The following is a 17,497-nucleotide window of genomic DNA, read 5'->3' on the forward strand; positions in this document are numbered from 1 at the left end:
TGAGTTGTGGGGATCGAACCACAGCAACCTGAGCCTGACTGCTTTGTTGAAGCAGCCACTTAAAGAACTGAGCTAAGGGGCAGGCCCCCTAAAAAGTATGTTTCTAAATGTAAAATAGTCTTTAACTTTTTTTTTTTTTTTTTTTTTGTGAAGGTTTATACTTCATAATGTAACTAAAAGAAGCACTTGGTTGATTTTCCTCTTTTAAAATTATGGGATAATATTCATATCTACACTGAACTGTCTGACTCCTAGTGATAATGAAAAATTAACTACAGAATGTAAGAGAAAAGAATTTTTGAGCTCTCTTATTACACAGTCCTTTCATTTTACATTTGAAAAACTGAAGCCCTATGATGACTAAGGCCCTGATCAACAATCTTGAATATAAGGTATAAATCTGCTGTCATCTGAAACATACAAAATATAACAAGTGGAATATTTTCTGCCCTTTCAATAAATTCAAAGGATATTCTCAGGTTACATTTTAAAGAGATACTTGAAAAAGACATACCAGTACCCCCAAGGATTATCACTGTTATTGGAAGTGTGTGAATTTAAGTTAAAATATGAAAGTGAAAGGAAATGGAAGAAGAGCATAGTAGTGGTGGGGTAGCGCGTCAAGTTAATCAGAATCCCATAGTAAACCATATCATTGAATTGTTTGATCCCACAATTCGTTTACCCCAGAAAGCTTTACTTTGTCTTGTTGAAAATTAGGTTACATATCATGAAGCAAAAAAGAAAGCTTAACACATTGTAAAAGGAAGTAAGAGAGATTTGTAGAGTACACTTGTATTACTAGTTTTCTTGATCCATAACTATGCTAGAAAGCAGACAATGGAAACAAACTTCCTAAATACCGTTGTTTTTTTTTTTTTTTGGCTTAGTTTAAATTAGAGAGGAAATAAAATATGTGATTATATATCATTAAAAAATTAATAGCAAAATATATCTGAGGCAAAGCAGTAGGAGCTAAGTAAAAAAGTTTGTCATTTATGTCTGAATTTTCCCATTCTTCAAAAAGCATTTAGATCCATAAAAGCAATTTAAAGAAATCACCTATACCTCATTGTTGGTTCATAACTAGCAGACCTGTGAACCATTTGAGAGCCAGTAGCTTAAAGCACTACGAAGTTCTTACAGGATGGGAACATGTGCCGGCAGCAATAGGTGTGATCATGAAGACAACGTCTGTTCATGGGGCAGACAATTTTAAGGGGAAAGTTGTCTCTAAATAAAAGTGTAATCAAACGTAGGTATGAAGCACCCCTTACTGAAATAAGGTAGCAATGCTGACTTGGAAGATTGGTTTCTGTCCCTCTTTAAGCTCTCTAAACAAAGTACTTTCAAAGTTAGTGATTATTCTGGGTCTGTCCCATTGTTGTACATTTGGATCTGTTTCATTGCTTAGACAGGTGACTTGTCATCTGAACTAACAGTGTGCAGCTTGAGAGTGACTATACTTGAGGAGCTTTATTTAAGGAATTAAACTACAAGATCCTCATCCGTACTTGGATCTGATGTAGATGCCTTTGCTATAAGGTGATGAGGTTTTAAGGGGATTTCAGAGAGGGGAGGAGAGGGTATACTTTCTGAATGTTGCAGGAATATCAATAATTGAGTAATTTAAAATTTATATGAAGTAATTATGTTGGTATAGATATATTTTTACATTCTTTGATATTCTTTCTTTCAAGAAGCAGGATTTAATTTCCCCAAACTTGAATGTAGGAAGGACTTAATAGCTTATTTAAAATACCTAGAATATAGTAAAAGTAAGCAATTTTGAAGCGGAAGATTAAGGTGTAGCTCTAAGAAGATGCGTATAATAAGAGAATAGCATATAAATACCAGATATTCTGATATTCTTGTAATTCCAGACGTGAGACCCATAGAACTTGTTCAAAAACCTGTAGAAGATGTCATATGACATAGATTATGCCGAAGAAAGAAAAATTGTTTCTAACTGTGTGATGTAGACATGCTTAAAATTAGGAATAGAAAAAAAAGAGAACACGAAGTACTGTAGATTGAAGAAAGATGGTAATAGGTGATCAAGCAAAGAATGAAAATAGCCCAAGAAAGGAAATTAGGGGAGGGGTTAGAAACCTTCCCTTCCATAAAAGTAGAACATTCTGTATTGCAAAGGGAAGCTGAGACCGTACATGTCAATCATATTAGCTAACAAAAGTAAATTTAAATCACCTCTAACAAGATATTTTCAAATACTCAGTAAACGAACAAAATGATTAATCTCTCTGATGTCCAGACAGATTGATAATAGATTGTGTATTCCATGCACACTTTCATGATTGTACTGAGTGAAAATCTCAGTAGAGAAATAGGATCTTCAAAATAGGTCAGTAGAGCACACACCTGTAATCCCAGCACTGAAGAGGTTGATGTAGGGGGATTGCCAGAATGTGAGGCCAACCTGGGCTACAGAGTGAGTTCAAGGCCAACCCGAATTGCATAGTGAGACCCAGTTGCAAAACCAACAAACCTCAACACGCCTCTTCCCTAAGAAAACCAAAACCAAACTAAAATAATAAAAATAGATGAGTAGAAATTACACAGCTTGAATAGTAGAGATGAAAAAAATAGAAAATATTTGATCCCCAGGCCAGCTGTGCTGGCCCTGCCCCAGGGGTGAGCTGAGATGGCAGGGTGGGAGGCTGTAAACAGGCAGAGCACTACGAGTCAGATCTAGTAGTGAGACCCTGAACTCCCTGTAGACCCTTCCCTAAAATACAAACCCCCCCCAAGCCTCATGAATGTATTAGAAAATATCAGAAGATTTAAGAAGATGAGTGAGAAAATATTACTTGAGAAAGTAATTTTTAAAAAATTACTGAATTTTTACAAAACATAAGTTTACATATTTCTTGGTATTAGGAGGAGGTCATTTGCGACATACTCATGTCACCAGAATAGACCCTCATAAACAAGTTGAACATCGTTGTTAGAAAAAGGCTGTGGGTTTTGTTTGTCTCCTTCTATCTGTGTAATCTGGCTGTAGGGCTTTATGTGCTATCACTGTATGTATGAGAATATCCTCCCTGTATTAAATAATATAATTTTATTAAAAAAAAGTTTATATATTTCTGGTCCCCAGTTTATATATTTCTGGTCACTTGGTGCTCTACTGACACCAAGTAACATCAGTAAGAAGAAAACTATCCCTAGGTATATCATAGTGACATAGCAATATAGGAAAATTAAAAATAGCCTAAAAATAACTAGATAAAATAAAGCACATTATATGTGTGCAATTACCAGTTGCAAGTATGGCGGTCTTGCCTGGAGCATGTAGAAGAATTCGGAGCACTCAGAAGAATCTTCCACTTTGTTACTTCTGGTACTTTCAGTTTGTACACTCCTTCCTATAGAACGAACCTCACATCTGCATGCATACATGTATTAGATCCCAGGTATCTGTCCACATCTTTTCATCCTGGCTGAACGTTCACTCCATGTACCCACCCTTTTCTTAAAGTAAGAGGTTTTATTTTCCTGCCACTGAACACACAGTTTTCTCCATGGCTGTGTTGGTTTTGAAGTTCCTGTTACTATATATCAGTCAGTTTTTGGATCATATTTTACTGAGCTGTATTCAGGATTCAGAATCCAAATATTTGTCAATTTTCTATTACATACCAGGTCCATGTGTTTGTCAGTAAACAAAACTTCGTTTTTGTTTTGCTTTGTTTTAGTTTTTTGAGATAGGATCAAAAACCAAATTCATGTCTTTGTCACATTGTGTTTTTAACAAAGATAGACTCTCAAATTAGGGTAGATGCCGATAACAGGACGTGGTGTTTGAAGGCAGCTGTACACAAAGTACCATAGGCACATCCGTCTCCTGTAAGGAACTCTATGAAATTACAAAAGAGCTTGGTCAATTCCTACAATAGTATGTAAGCTATGTTTTGTCTTGATGAAGGAAAAGACCCTATGAAGGCTGAAAACGAGATGAAGCCCCAAATATAAAGGGGATTGTGCCTTCCCATTCACAGCATGCATGTTCCTTGGTGGCCTTGGGACAAAGAAATTCCAACAAGTCCTGAGCCTCATGTTGAGGACTCAGCATTGGGTCATCTTGTTACAAATTTGTCGCTATTTTATTGTTAAAAAGATATGACAAGCCCTACCCAGAGACCTGTATGCTGTATTTCAAATTCAAGCTTGTGTTTACATGTATTTTCATAATAACGGGTGGTTGTGGGTTTCTACTTTTGATGTTGTTTTCTTTTGGTTTTATTTTTTGGGACAAGGTCTACTTACATAGTTCAGCCTAGCCTTGAGCTTTCTATGTAGCCCAGGCTGTCCTTAAGCTCGCAGCAATTGTTCTGCTTCCTCCAGCTTTCTGAGTGCTAGAATTACGGCTGTGCGCTACACCTGGATTATTTGATTTTTTTTTAGATGGCTAATAATTTGTGTAAAGGAAAAGTATAGACCTTGATAAATATATTTACATACAGAAATTTTGTTTTTTCTTATCAAGGTGCAGTGTGTAAGATGACTTGGGGTATAATTGAAGTTTGCTATTGAGTGTTTTTCAGAATAACACAGTAAGAACAGAGAACTCTTTAACAAACCCAGCTGGGGGAAAATAATCACAAAGATATATTTTTCATTGAAAGTTTTTTTTTTTTGTATTAGCAAATACAACTTTTAACAAATAAGCAAATTAATAAAGTATTCATTTTAAAGACTACATTTTCCCCCTCATAATTAATAGTATTTTAATATTTACCTGTACCCAATTTGGAAAAAAAATGGTATGTGAAGTATTTCTTTGCAGTTACAGTTTTTTTTACTAGATTTTTAGAAATAATTTTTAAACTTGCCAATTTGTAGTAAGATTCTAGTTAAATTGTAATACATTTAGTGAATTAGAAATGACTTATTTACACAGATTTGCATTTGCGTTAGATTTCTTTTTTTGTCTTAGATTTCTCTGTGTGTGTGTGTGTGTGTGTGTTGGGACATTCAGCATTTTAAATTGATGGACTCTATAAATCCATTTTATTTCCATATCTCAGAAACACAGTAAACTCTGTTGATATTATTCACTCTTAAGAGTATGTATTTAAAATGAAGGAAAATGAAACTTTATAGAGAAAAAGTTTTCGAAATGATAGTTTTTCTGCAGTAACGTTTTCTAGTCATTTCTGTCCTGCTTATATAAAAGATTAGCTTATTTATTTATTTATTTATTTATTTATTTATTGGCTTTAAGAGGTACATAGTTCCTAGCTTAACTAGCCTAAGAAATGTCTTATTTTTAAATCCATATGGTTTAACTTACTTATGATTTAAGAATTCATACAATTTTGTTTTCTCTTTTTTTCCCTCCAATTTTAGGATTCTCGTCGTAGTGTTGCAGGAGAAAATTGCTGCCTTTGATAGTTGTACTTTTGCAAGAAAATTCTTTGTTACAAGTATGTATCAAATCATTGCATACTCATCTATGATTTTGAGTTTATATTACTTGATATAATCATGACTTTCATTTGAATTATGGTGATCTTTGTATGATTTTTGTGAATATTTTCCTATTTTTTAAAGAGAATAAAAATAGTAAAAAATAATTAGAAATGATACAGAATTTCACTAAACAAAATGATAGGGATTGTTGTATTACATATTGTTGTCTTCAAATTAATTGTTCAGATTATCAGATATAAGCATGCAAAATTGGTCAAGAAAATTAAAAAGAAAAAAAAATTAAGTATTAACTGTTCCTTTCAGTAGACCAGTAGAAATCAACAGTATAACTATTTTGGGATGTTCTTATTCAGTAATTATGTAATGTGTAATTTCACCTTGCCAACATATTCTTACCATACTTATTCTACATATTCTCAGTTTCTTCTTACATGCTCTCCTTGCATAATTGTGATTAATTTTATATATCTTTTATTTCTTGAAAGCACATGTTAAACTACTTGTTTCTCTCACATACTTGAGGAAGTAACTATAGATTATCCTACTTGAGGGTTCTGAAACTCAAATACTTCCCATCTTTTTCGTCCTTTATCTTTGTTCTGCTGTAATAAAATGTACCACTGCCCCAAAATTCAAAACAAGCTTAAGGTCTAGTCCTAAATTATGTGCTCAAGCACATAATATTTGATATGGTATGAAGTTATACGTATGAAGTTTTATGCAGAGCGGAAGGAGAAGTGGGGAAGTGGGAGGGAGAGTGAGAGAGAACCCAGTTGACTTTTTAGATATGTATTTGCTTATGGGATTGTTGGCCTTTGCAAGTAGTATGTCATATCAGGCAGGTTAGCAGGCTGAAGATTTCAGCAGAAGCAGTTATACTCTGTAGTCCTAAGGCTGTCTCAGGACAGAATTTTGTTTAATCTTTTTTAGCTTTTGCAGTCCATATTTTCCATTCTTTCTCAGATTCTACAGTTAGCCATAGAAGCTTTAGTTGAGTTTTCCCAGAGATTCTGCTATGTACATTCTGAAGAAATAATTTAATCTCTCTCAACTTTGAAATGAGCAGGGACTCTCAATTGTATTTGTTGTAGTTCTTGAAATACCATGTCTATTTACACAAATATTTACAGAGTAGCTTCTACGTGCCAAGGACTGGGTAGTAGCTATGTTTATGTATAAAATTGCTTTCTTTGATACAGTATATGTTTGATATAATTGCATAAACCATATACCACAATTTTTTATAGTATATTATTTAACATTTTGTAGACCATGAAGAAAAATAAGACAAGTGCATGCTTCTATGTTTATAATCTTTTTCCTATCTGAGATATAGTTATTATACATACATATTATAAGTACATATATACATATTATACATACATATGCATATGTATAGAGTGGAGAGGGAGGGAGGGAGGGAGGGAAAGAGGGAGGGATAGGTGGACAGGTAGGCAGGTGGGCAGGCAGTCTAGCTATGTAGTGCAGGCTGGCCTTGAACTCACTTATGTAGCCCAAAGTAGCCTCAAACTCATGGTAAGCCTCTTTCCTCAGCCTCCTGAGTGCTGGGATTGCAGGCATATACCACCATGCTTGGAGCTGTTTTTGTTATATCTCTAAATAAATCATTAGGAAAAGGGGCCATGTGATTGTTCTAGTTATGTGAGTTAGATAGGATCTAGAGAGTGAATCAGAGCAGCATACAGATATTTCAGTCAGACGTGGGTGCCTGAATTTCCTGTGATGCTTTCATATCTTTTTATCAATAGTTTTATATTTATGATTTATCAGAAATACTTGTTTCAAGGCTCCTGCAATGTTTGATGCCTCTGTTGTGACTCCATTTTATTTTTATTTATTTATTTATTTTTATTTTTATTTTTTATTTTCTTTGGCGGAACTGGGGATTGAAATCAGGCCCTTGTGCTTGCCAGGCGAACACCTATTCTACCGAGTCATCTCCCCAGCCCCTTAATTTTATTTATTTATTACCGGAGGTTGAACTCAGGACCTTGTGTTTGCCAGGCAAGCGCTTATATTCTACTGAGCTATCTCCCTGGCCTTTTAATTTTATGCTTATGATCTATATTTCATGATAGTGGATATTACTGTCAAGTCAGTAGCATAGAGGTAGCTTTTTTTTTTTTTTTGAGGAACCAGGGATTGAACTCAGGCCCTTACGCTTTCCAGGGAAGTGCTTATCCCACTGAGCCATCTCCCTAGCCCTACTAGCTTTTGTTTTTTAAAAAATTTTAAAAACATAGATATTGCCTGGTGTTGTGCACGTCTGTTATCCCAGCACGTAGGGGACTGAGGCAGGAACATTGCTGAGAGTTCAAGGCCAATCTGGGCTATATATGAGTTGAAGGGCAATCTGAACTGCATGAGACCCTGCCCCACTCCCCCAAATATTATGCTGCCTCACGTGAGTGGTAAATTGAATAGAAAATCCAAAATAATTATCTGTTAAGCTAGTTTATTTGGTTAAGAACATTTTGAGGGGCTGGGGAGATGGCTCAGTGGAATAAGTGCTTCCCTGGCAAGCGCAAGGGCCTGAGTTCAATCCCTGGTTCCGCCAAAAAAAAAAAAAAAAAAAAAAGAACATTTTGAAATTTTAGCTCTGGGCTGGGGCCATGTTTTAGTGACACAGCCCCTGCCTGGAAAGCACAAGGTTCTGAGTTTGATTTCCATTACCCCCCCCAAAAGAGAGAAATAAAGAAATTTTAGCTCTGTTTAAATGTTATGTTTTGCTGGAATGCATGTTTCTTTGTAATCGGTGGTAAACAAAGTCAGTTGTAGAAGGGATAAACAAGGAGGTAGTAAGTTAGTGATGGCACCATTTTTATCTTTCAGGGCATATTTGTAGTTTTTTTAATAGATATAAAATATGTATTTCCAAAAGTTCTTTTAATGTACAGTTTCAAAATTTAAAAGGCAAAATGATCTTTGTTAGGAATACAAATTTGAAAATTTGATTTTTATATTAGTCTTAAGTTCAACTTGAAGGACACAGAGGTCTCTATTAGTTTTGGTGATTGGGACTAAAAGATCCTTTTCATCATACTCCTTTTATTGAAGAAAATAGATGCAGTTTGATTGGCTTAACACATTTTAGATGAAATGATATACTCATAGCTGATAACTTGTGCACTAGTTATTAGTAATAGTATCATTTGTACTAATAATAGTATTATTCATATTTTTATCTTAATTCATCTTTTTTGTCTTTTTCTTACTGCCTTTTTGGGACATCTTTGCTTTACTTGCTAAATAGTTTGAAGAAGTATAAGTCTCTTAATTCTGTGAGCTCTTCATGATAGGAAGAAAAGATCTAGAAGGATCAGCAGTGTTTGTGGTAGTGTACTGAAGTATTTTACAAGTGAATGTAGCTCATAACGAAATCCTACTCATGTGGTCTCTAATAATGAATTTTGTGTTTCCTGATCCTCGAGGAGCCCATTCTCTTTGGGTGCTGTTTGTACAATAGCTCTCATGGACTGCGATGCCTTGTGATCTCTTATTTAATGTGGGTTGCATAAAAACAACTGTATATTACTTAAGAATATATTACAAGACACACTTTATATAAAAAGGAGTTCAAAAAACAGGAACAACAATAACGTGTGATTTCATTTCCTACTCTTAATAGTATTTATTGTGACATTTCACTTCAGTCCTAACTAGTTTGCATTTCAGTTTCTTTAAGAAGTATGTCATTCTTTTTTTTTTTTTTAAAACGTATTTAGTACAGGGTCTGTAGTGTCTCAGTACACAGATTGGACTGGTAGTGATCCTTCTGTTTTCAGCTTCCCTAAAGCTGGGATTACAGTTGCACGCCACTGTGCCCAGTCTCAATTACTGTCTCTGTGCCCCAGGGGCTGGTACAGCATGCCGGGGATCAAACCTGGTCCCTGAATCTGCCTAAGCAGGCGCTTTAATCCGCTGAACTATCTGGTTGGCCCCTGTCATTCTTATTTTAAAATAATTCCACAGAACCTGAAAATCTTCAGGGTCAGGTATATGAATATACTTTTAGGTTGATTTTCTTTCTTTCTTTTCTTTTTTTAAAAATGTATTTGTGCAGGGTAATGTATTTGTTACATAATGCATTCGCTCGGACTCATAGTGATTCTCCTGTTTTCAGCCTCCCCAGAGCTGGGATAACAGGTGTGCACCACCACATCGGGTGTAGGTTGGCTGGCTCAGTGTGCCTGGGGGCAGGGCTAGCACTGGACCAGCATGTAGCGCCAGAGATTGAACCCCAGCCTCTGTGCTTGCCTAAGCTGGCACTTAGTCTGCTGAGCTATCTCACCAGCCCTCACTTTTAAATTGCTATGAGTGATAATATCTTACCTGCCCCCCCATTCCTTTAGCCAGCCTGAAACTTCATATATTTTTTACGTATTTCTCTTTGTTTAGCTTTCAGTTATCACATAAGTGTAAGCTGGTTCTGCCTGTTAGTCACGTGTAGGGATTTGGGGCAGATAGCTGGTGGGATTGAGTATATTGACACAAATTTTGTGGTAGTGCATCTGCCTCTGCTCCGTATCTTTTCTCCTAGTGACTGGTACTAAGTTCACATCCCATGTAGAGTGAAAAGATCTTTCGTTAATGAGGATGTTGTTTTGATCGTGCAAGCATTTAACTTCTAAAATAGTCTGAAAAGCACTGAGTTGAATGCCTTAGTTGTGTAAGAATACAATGAAGGCACTGTAAAATAAGTAGAGACAGCTGTGTCCATCAGAGCAAGCATCATGGGAATGTGTGCCAAGGGTGGATGGAACAGGTAAAGAGAGCTGATAGGGAACTGCTAACAGAACGCATCCAGTGTGATGAGAAAGGAGACACCTTTGTATTTGGTTGTACAGAAAAGTTGGCTTTGAGCAGCTGTCTGATGCGGAAATCCAAAACCCAGATATGATTAAGGAAACAAAAGACGAGGACTGATAGATGTCATTAGTAGTCATTTTAAGTGTCTTTAAATTGAAAAGTAGATATGAAGTCTCCAGGGAGTGTCCAATACGCATTCTCTTTCCCTTGGTCTCTGGTTTTACTTTGAGGAAGGAAAATTATTTCTTTCAGTCTTAATGGTATTAGTATATGTGTTCTTCATTTGTGATGATAAATAACAAATGTAACAAATGGAAATGAATTGAAAAGAGCTTTCAAATGCTAAGTTTATTTCTTTTTAAGTTTTATAGTGAACTTTTTTTATGCTAAGAAACCCATTTGTAAACATTCACAGTTAGACAACGGTAGTACATGTGAGAGCTATACCTAGTGTGAGTTAAAAGTTAAAACTTAATCCTGACTGTTTGGGTTCTCTGTCAGATGCATGAGGCCTCAGTAATATTTTTAGGGACTGGACAGGTAGTCGATACTTAGTGGGTACACACTGAATATGTGTAGAATGAGCTCTATTTGACTTTTCCTTTTTTGCATATAATTACCGCCTGTTAAGCTGTTGAGTAGCAGTGATACACAATTCTTGCATTTCATCTACATGAAAAATAAAATAAAATATAAGTTATCTCAAAGCTCATAAAACCTTAAAAAGGTCACTTATCAGCTATATAATGGTTTAGAAATACTCAGTGATATTTAATATTTCTTGTTTTTTTTTTTTTTTTTTTTTTTTTTTTTTTTTTTTTTGCGAACCAGGGATAGAACTCAGGCCCCTGTGCTTGCCAGGGAAGCGCTTATTCCACTGAGCCATCTCCTCGGCCCTCTTGTGTTTTTATGTGGAGTACATTCACAGTACTTCTCACTTGACTGATGTCTTTCACTAATTATAGATATAATTTCTGCCATTTTCTGGTCTCTTTAAGTTGATTTCTTTTTATTTTTGACTATTACATTGTATGGATTTACTACATTTTATCATTAATTTGTTGCAGAGGTGGTATCAGAACATCCAAATATAATACAAGGGAAATATAACTCTCAACCTGTTAGCTGTCTGATATACTAAGTTCATGTTCTCCAAAAGTCAAAGAATGATTTCTGGGAACAACGAAGCTTAACAGTGGGAAGATACTTAGTGATGGAAAGGTAGAAAGCTCCTGTCAGAGAAACAGAGGGGTCCTGAATGGATAGTCTAGGGACCCTACTTTACAGAGAAATTTCATAGAGCAGTATTCAAGTTGGTATGATATGGGTTACATCTGTGACTGACAATAGGGTACAAGTATAGGTACTTAGGTAATCAAAATCTAATGGGGGAAACAGGTGACTTAAGAGTGCATGCAAAGAGTGATTTTTTTTTTTTTTTTTTTGAAATGACTGGTCTAGAGGCCTTGGTCACCCACCAAGGTGACTGATGCCTCTCTAAGCTTCATTAGGCCTGCTGTTTGTCCTTTGAGGAAACATTAGGCCTGGTCGTCTTGCCTTTATCTTGAGGCCTGGTCTGTAACAGCTGTGTCTCCAGTCACATTTGGGACGTGTTTTACCTTTGTCCTGGCTCTCTTGAGGGCCTAGTCCTATCTGACTGCCTGTAATATGTCTACGTAGCTTAGCTGTCTGTAATACATTCACAGATGTTTGCTTTATTTATACTTTTGGGTTATTAGGGGTAATGCTTACCTGAACACTAGAACACAAGTTTTTATGCAGACATAACGTTTTCAACTTGAGCATTTGCGTATAGGTTTTTATGATGATGTGCGTTTCCTTGATGGCTAATGACATTGAGCAGTGTAATTTGTATATGTACCTTGTTTTTTTAATATTGAGGTTTAATAGTTCTTTTTCTTTTTTATTTTTTTGCGGTACCAGGGATTGAACTCAGGACCCTGCACTTGCCAGGCAAGCGGTTATTCTACTGAGCTCTTACTGGCCCTAATAGTTCCTTTTATATTTTAATTAGATATATGGTTTGCAGACATTTACACCATTCTGCAAGTTGTCTTTTTCATTTCTTTGTAGTATAAAATTTTTAGGTTTATTTTTAATTAAATTATTATTTATTTTTGCTTTTGACACAGGGCCTTGCTTTGTGGCTGTCGGCCAGCTTTGTATTCTCTGTAACCTAAGTTTTGAATTCCCAATCCTCCTGCCTCAGTGTGCAAACTGCTGGAATTATAGGCATCCACTACTTCACTCAGCTTTCAGTTTTTTTTCTTTTTGAGATAGGATTTCACTATGCAGTTCAGGCTGACCTTGAGCTTACTTTGTAGCCTAGGCTGATCTCCAACTTACAATGATCCTCCTGCCTCAACCTCTTGAGTGCTGGGATTACAGGTGTGTGCCACCATTCCCAGCATGCTTTCAAAAGGATTAGTGTTCATAAAGTCCAACTTAATGTTTTCATTTGTTACTTGTACGTTTGGTGTCATAAACAACTGTTAGTTAATCCAAGGTTATGAAACTTTACTATTTTTTGCTACAGTGTAATCAGTTTAGCTTCTCATTGTAAATCTTTTATATATTTCAGGAAAAGTTTTTATGTGATATGATGGAGGACTTCAATTTCTTTACCATGTAGATATTTACTTTACTATTATTTGTTGAATATTCTTTTACTGTTGACATGTCTTGATTCCTTTGCGGAGATTAATTGATGTAGGTACCTGCTTTTAAAAAACTCTTTAACATCTTTGCAAGCAAAAATGAATGTTTCAGAGAGTTTTTGGAAATGTGTTCAGATTACCTCTCTATTATGACCCAAATTCTGGGAGAAATCATCTAGAATTCTCATGTACCATTTATTATATCTTTATCCTTTTATTTTGTTTTATTTTTTATGTATTTGGTACAGGGTCTCACTCTGCAGGTCAAACACATACTTATCTTTCTGTTTTCAGCCTCTCCAGTGCTGGGATTACAGGCATGCCCCACCATGCCCAGACTTCGTGGCTGGCTCAGCATACCAGGGGGTGTGACTGGTGCTGCATGTGGTACCAGGGATCAAAACCTGGTCCCTGTACTTGCCTAAGTAGGGGCTTGTCCCCCTGAGCTGTCTAGCTGCTCTCTTTATCCATTTAGTGTGTTGTTTGTGAATGTTACCTTCATTTAGATGAGGAAACCTGAGCTCTTTTAATATTCAATTCTCTCTTTTTTGTTTGTGACATTGTAAACATGTAAGAATTGGTCCTAGTATTACAGAGGTTGCTTTGCCCCTCCTCCTCCTCTTCCTCTTCTTCCTCCTCTTCCTTCTTCTTTCATGTTTAGATGGAGGCGAAGGTGTATCTTTGAAGGAGTGATACTTATAATGCTGGGATAATGCTGAGTGGTTGATATTCTGCTTTCCCAGCTATAAAATATTATTTTGGTGAACAGAAAACAGTTATGTTTTCTTATATGTTACCATTCTTGAGTTCTTCTGAATTTCTGCAGTCATGAACTCAACAAGTGAAATTAGGTATTATAAATACATTTTTATATACACAATAGCCCCTAATAGTGGTTTAGGTAGTTAGAGCATTGAAAGATTATACTGATATTTAAAGTTAATTTAAAAAAATTACATCTGTACCTCTACTGTGACACTAGCACTCATAGGTTTTTGGTTCTGTTTTTTTTTTTTTTTCTTTTAACAGATTTTAAATGGGAAAAACTTTCTTTAGATCATATTAACATTTCTCCACTTCTGAATAATATTATTTTACTCAATAGGAGTCTGTTATTCAAGTGCTGCACAATACATATTAGTGTATGTTAGGGTGTGTTCTTCATACATACATTTTTAGTGTGTCTTTTTCTTAATATGCCCTTGTCATATGCCTTCAGTGGATGTGGTAATATGACATTTACTCAGAGTTCACTTTCCCCAAATCCCAAAGCATCGTGATCACACCTTTTCAAACCAGAAAGGTTTTTTTTTTGTTTTTTTGTTTTTTAATTAGCAAGAAAATAAGAAAAATTTTCTTTTGTGTTCAAGTCATACTTAGTTCATTATTTTCCTTCAGAAGGCAGTTTGGGGTCTCAGATGAAAATTGATCTATGGTTCAAGTAATGGTACTGTGTAACTCTTTACTGTTTGTGAGTATAACAGTAGTAACATAGAATGATAATGAAATGCTACTCAAAAAGCTTTCTGAATTTAGAGAATTCAAGAAAGGATTTCTATGGTAAAATGACTTTATATTGAGGGACCTAGCACTTAGTTGTGCATACTACTTGGTATTTAAAAAAATTATAAAGGTCTCTTTTGCTGTTTTTTTTTCATGTTTGTAGGAATGTTTGGAAATACATGATTGCAGTACACAATGATTATGCTTATTATGGGGAGTTGGGACATGTACATAACATGTCATGAATATGCTTTGATTAGTTTCTGTGTATTGTCTAACTTAAATATATTTATTTATTTATATTGTTAATTATTTTTTTTTGAGACAGAGTCTCACTTTGTAGTTCAGGCTGACCTTGAACTCACTGTAAAGCTGAGGCTGGCCTCAAACTCATGGAGATTTGTGGGGATTATAGGCATGCAGTGCCACACCTGACTTAAACATATAGTGTACTGCTGTGTGTTAGACTTTGCTTAGGGCGGTGGAGCTTTAGCTGTGAACAAAGGACACAATTCCTTGAGTTTACATGTCCTACTCATTAAGTTGCAGAGAAATAGAAAATGGGTTACACCTGATGGAGCAATCTGACGTTATTGGCTGACGCTGAAAGAAGAATGATGTGGAGTGTGTGCTGTACATATGTGGTTCCTCAGAATCTCTTATCTAGGCACCTTTGGGACTTGCTTGTTCTCATTGACCTCATTTCTATGTGTTCTACCTTCCACCCGCAAATGAATATATTCATTTCCCTCGAGGTGTATTTTGATAGTTTTATTTATCTTTTGTCCTTAACTATTTGGGTCTGTTGTACCCTTTCTGTTACCTTTTCTAAAATTCCTTTTCTGGGTTTGCTTTTCAGGGTTCCAAACTTAATTATTAATGATTCTTTCTTTTTTTTTTTGTGCTGGGAATTGAACTCAGGACACTTGTGCCATGGAGCTATATCCCTGGCCATCAGGGTTCAGAACTTAAAATGGTCCTTATCAACTTCATTCTCTTTTTCAGGCATGACAGTATGAGATGAACAGTTATAAAAAAAGATCATTCCTGGTTCTTTCCAGATTTGTCTCATTATGGAGCAGATTAAACACTGAAAAGAAATAACATAGTGGAAAAAATGTGCCTCATTTAGCTATTAAAATAATAACCAGTAGCATGGGAATTTCACGTTGAAAAAAATAACAGGCATTTGGCTTCTCTGTTTTTCTGACATCAACATTTGATATATACATGAACAAAAATGATTAAGAAATTTCTCAAAAATAGGAAGGGAAAAAGATATATAGGATAGCTTGAATAATTATGCTGCTGATTTCTGTTGGTCTACTGAAAGGAACAGTTAATTCTTCATGATTTTCTTTTAAATTCCTTACAACTTTTTAAAAACTAATTTTGCATGCATATATCTGGCAATCTAAACAGCCAAGTCAACCTTATGCACTACAACAACCGTTGCTGAAGTCCTATTATTTTGTTTATTGAAATTCTTATCATTTATATATATTTTTTATCATTTTGTATTCTCTTTAAAAAATAAAAATAAAAAAAAAGAAATTTCTCAATACTACTATTTAAAATTTTCAGGTTGTTATCCTTGTCCTGGGCCAAACATGAATCCTATTGCTCTTGGGAGCCGTTGGCTTGCTTATGCAGAAAATAAGGTAAGGTGTAGCCCATATTTGGGTTATTTGTAATGGAGCAAGAATATAAGGATTTTTCCATATAGAATAATATGTTTATTCTGTTGGTGATTATCAATTACTAGTGTTTACCTTACCAGTCTGCTTCGATTTTCATTGTACGATCAATATTTGGACCCCTTTAAGAATTTTTAAATGTTTGATTGTTATCCTTAAACGACGACTCAGTAGAATCTAATTTTTTTATTGGGTTTCTTATATATAAAGAAGTTTACTCCAGTAACATTAAAGTACAGCCCTGAGATTGCAATAGTAGCAGCGTGGAAGGACACAATTTCTGTGAAGGTACAGATCAGGAAACAGGAGTAACTTCTGTCGTCATTGATAGATTGGATACCTGGCTGTAAAATTATTTCTTTGGTCATTATGCCAACAAATAGATCTACAATAGGGTGTGGCTATATGTTTTAATAATCAAGTTACAAATCCTCATGTTCTTTTCCTGTTATTTATCAAACTGAGTTTCCACGGTTTTTATAGTAAATGAAGATATAGTGTTTATATATTAAGAAATTACTTTTGTGCTATTAAGCACAAAATCTAAATTTAAATTTCATATCAGAAAGCATAAAGTAATTTTTCTCATTTAGCATTCTCTATGGCAATGTAAAATAAAATCTAGAAAATAACTGTTGCACAAGGATCTCAAATCCAAGCTAAGCCTGGGCAATTTAACAAGATCCAGTTATAAAATAAAAAGTGAGGGCTGGGGAGATAACTTGGTGGCCTGAGCACCTGCCTGGCAAGTGCAAGCACAAGGATGTTAGTTCGATCCCCAGTACTGCATGTTGAACTGGCCAGTGCTGTGCTGACCACTGAAACTGGGTGTGGTAGACTATGCCTGTAATCCCAGCTCTGGGGAGGCTAAGGAAGGAGGATCACAATGAGTCCGAGCTGCGTGGCAAGACCCTGTACCAAATCAATCAATCAATCAATCAATCAATCAGTCAATCAATCTTAAAAACAAGAAAAGAGAAAAAAGAAATAAAAAGCAGCCTGAGGATATAGCTCAGTGTAAAACCCTGGTTTAATCCACAGTACTAGAAAAAGAGAAGAGAGATAATAGTGTAGACTCTAAAAATGGTTAATGATTTTATATGATTTTTATTGGTTGTAAGGTTATTGTATCTTTATGAAATAGTTTTTGACAAAATCTGGATATGGCATTTTGTGAAGTCACAGAACTATAGTAAATCTTTGTTTTAGATAGCTTTTGATGATGAGCGTTTCATTTATGTTGTAGTTTAGCTATTAGAATTATGAGTGACTATATTTGGGTTTTTTGTAATCTCAGCCTTGTGGCTAAAAGAGAGGAGTTTTTTTTTTTTTTTT

At 35.2% G+C, this 17,497-nt stretch overlaps 1 protein-coding gene across 7 annotated transcripts in view; it reads left to right on the forward strand.

Annotated features, from left to right (window-relative positions):
- The window catches only part of Bcas3 (BCAS3, microtubule associated cell migration factor), a 633,943-nt gene that overhangs the window by 159,662 nt on the left and 456,784 nt on the right, over positions 1-17,497 (forward strand). For all 7 annotated transcript variants that reach the window (XM_023703174.1, XM_004643019.2, XM_004643020.2 and 4 more), the window contains exons 9-10: positions 5,371-5,447; positions 16,050-16,126. In XM_023703174.1, coding sequence (XP_023558942.1) covers positions 5,371-5,447; positions 16,050-16,126 — 154 coding nt within the window. The remainder of the gene's footprint in view (positions 1-5,370; positions 5,448-16,049; positions 16,127-17,497) is intronic.

This window comes from Octodon degus, unplaced genomic scaffold, assembly GCF_000260255.1.
Source record: "Octodon degus isolate 3935 unplaced genomic scaffold, OctDeg1.0 scaffold00164, whole genome shotgun sequence".
Classification (NCBI taxonomy): domain Eukaryota; kingdom Metazoa; phylum Chordata; class Mammalia; order Rodentia; family Octodontidae; genus Octodon; species Octodon degus.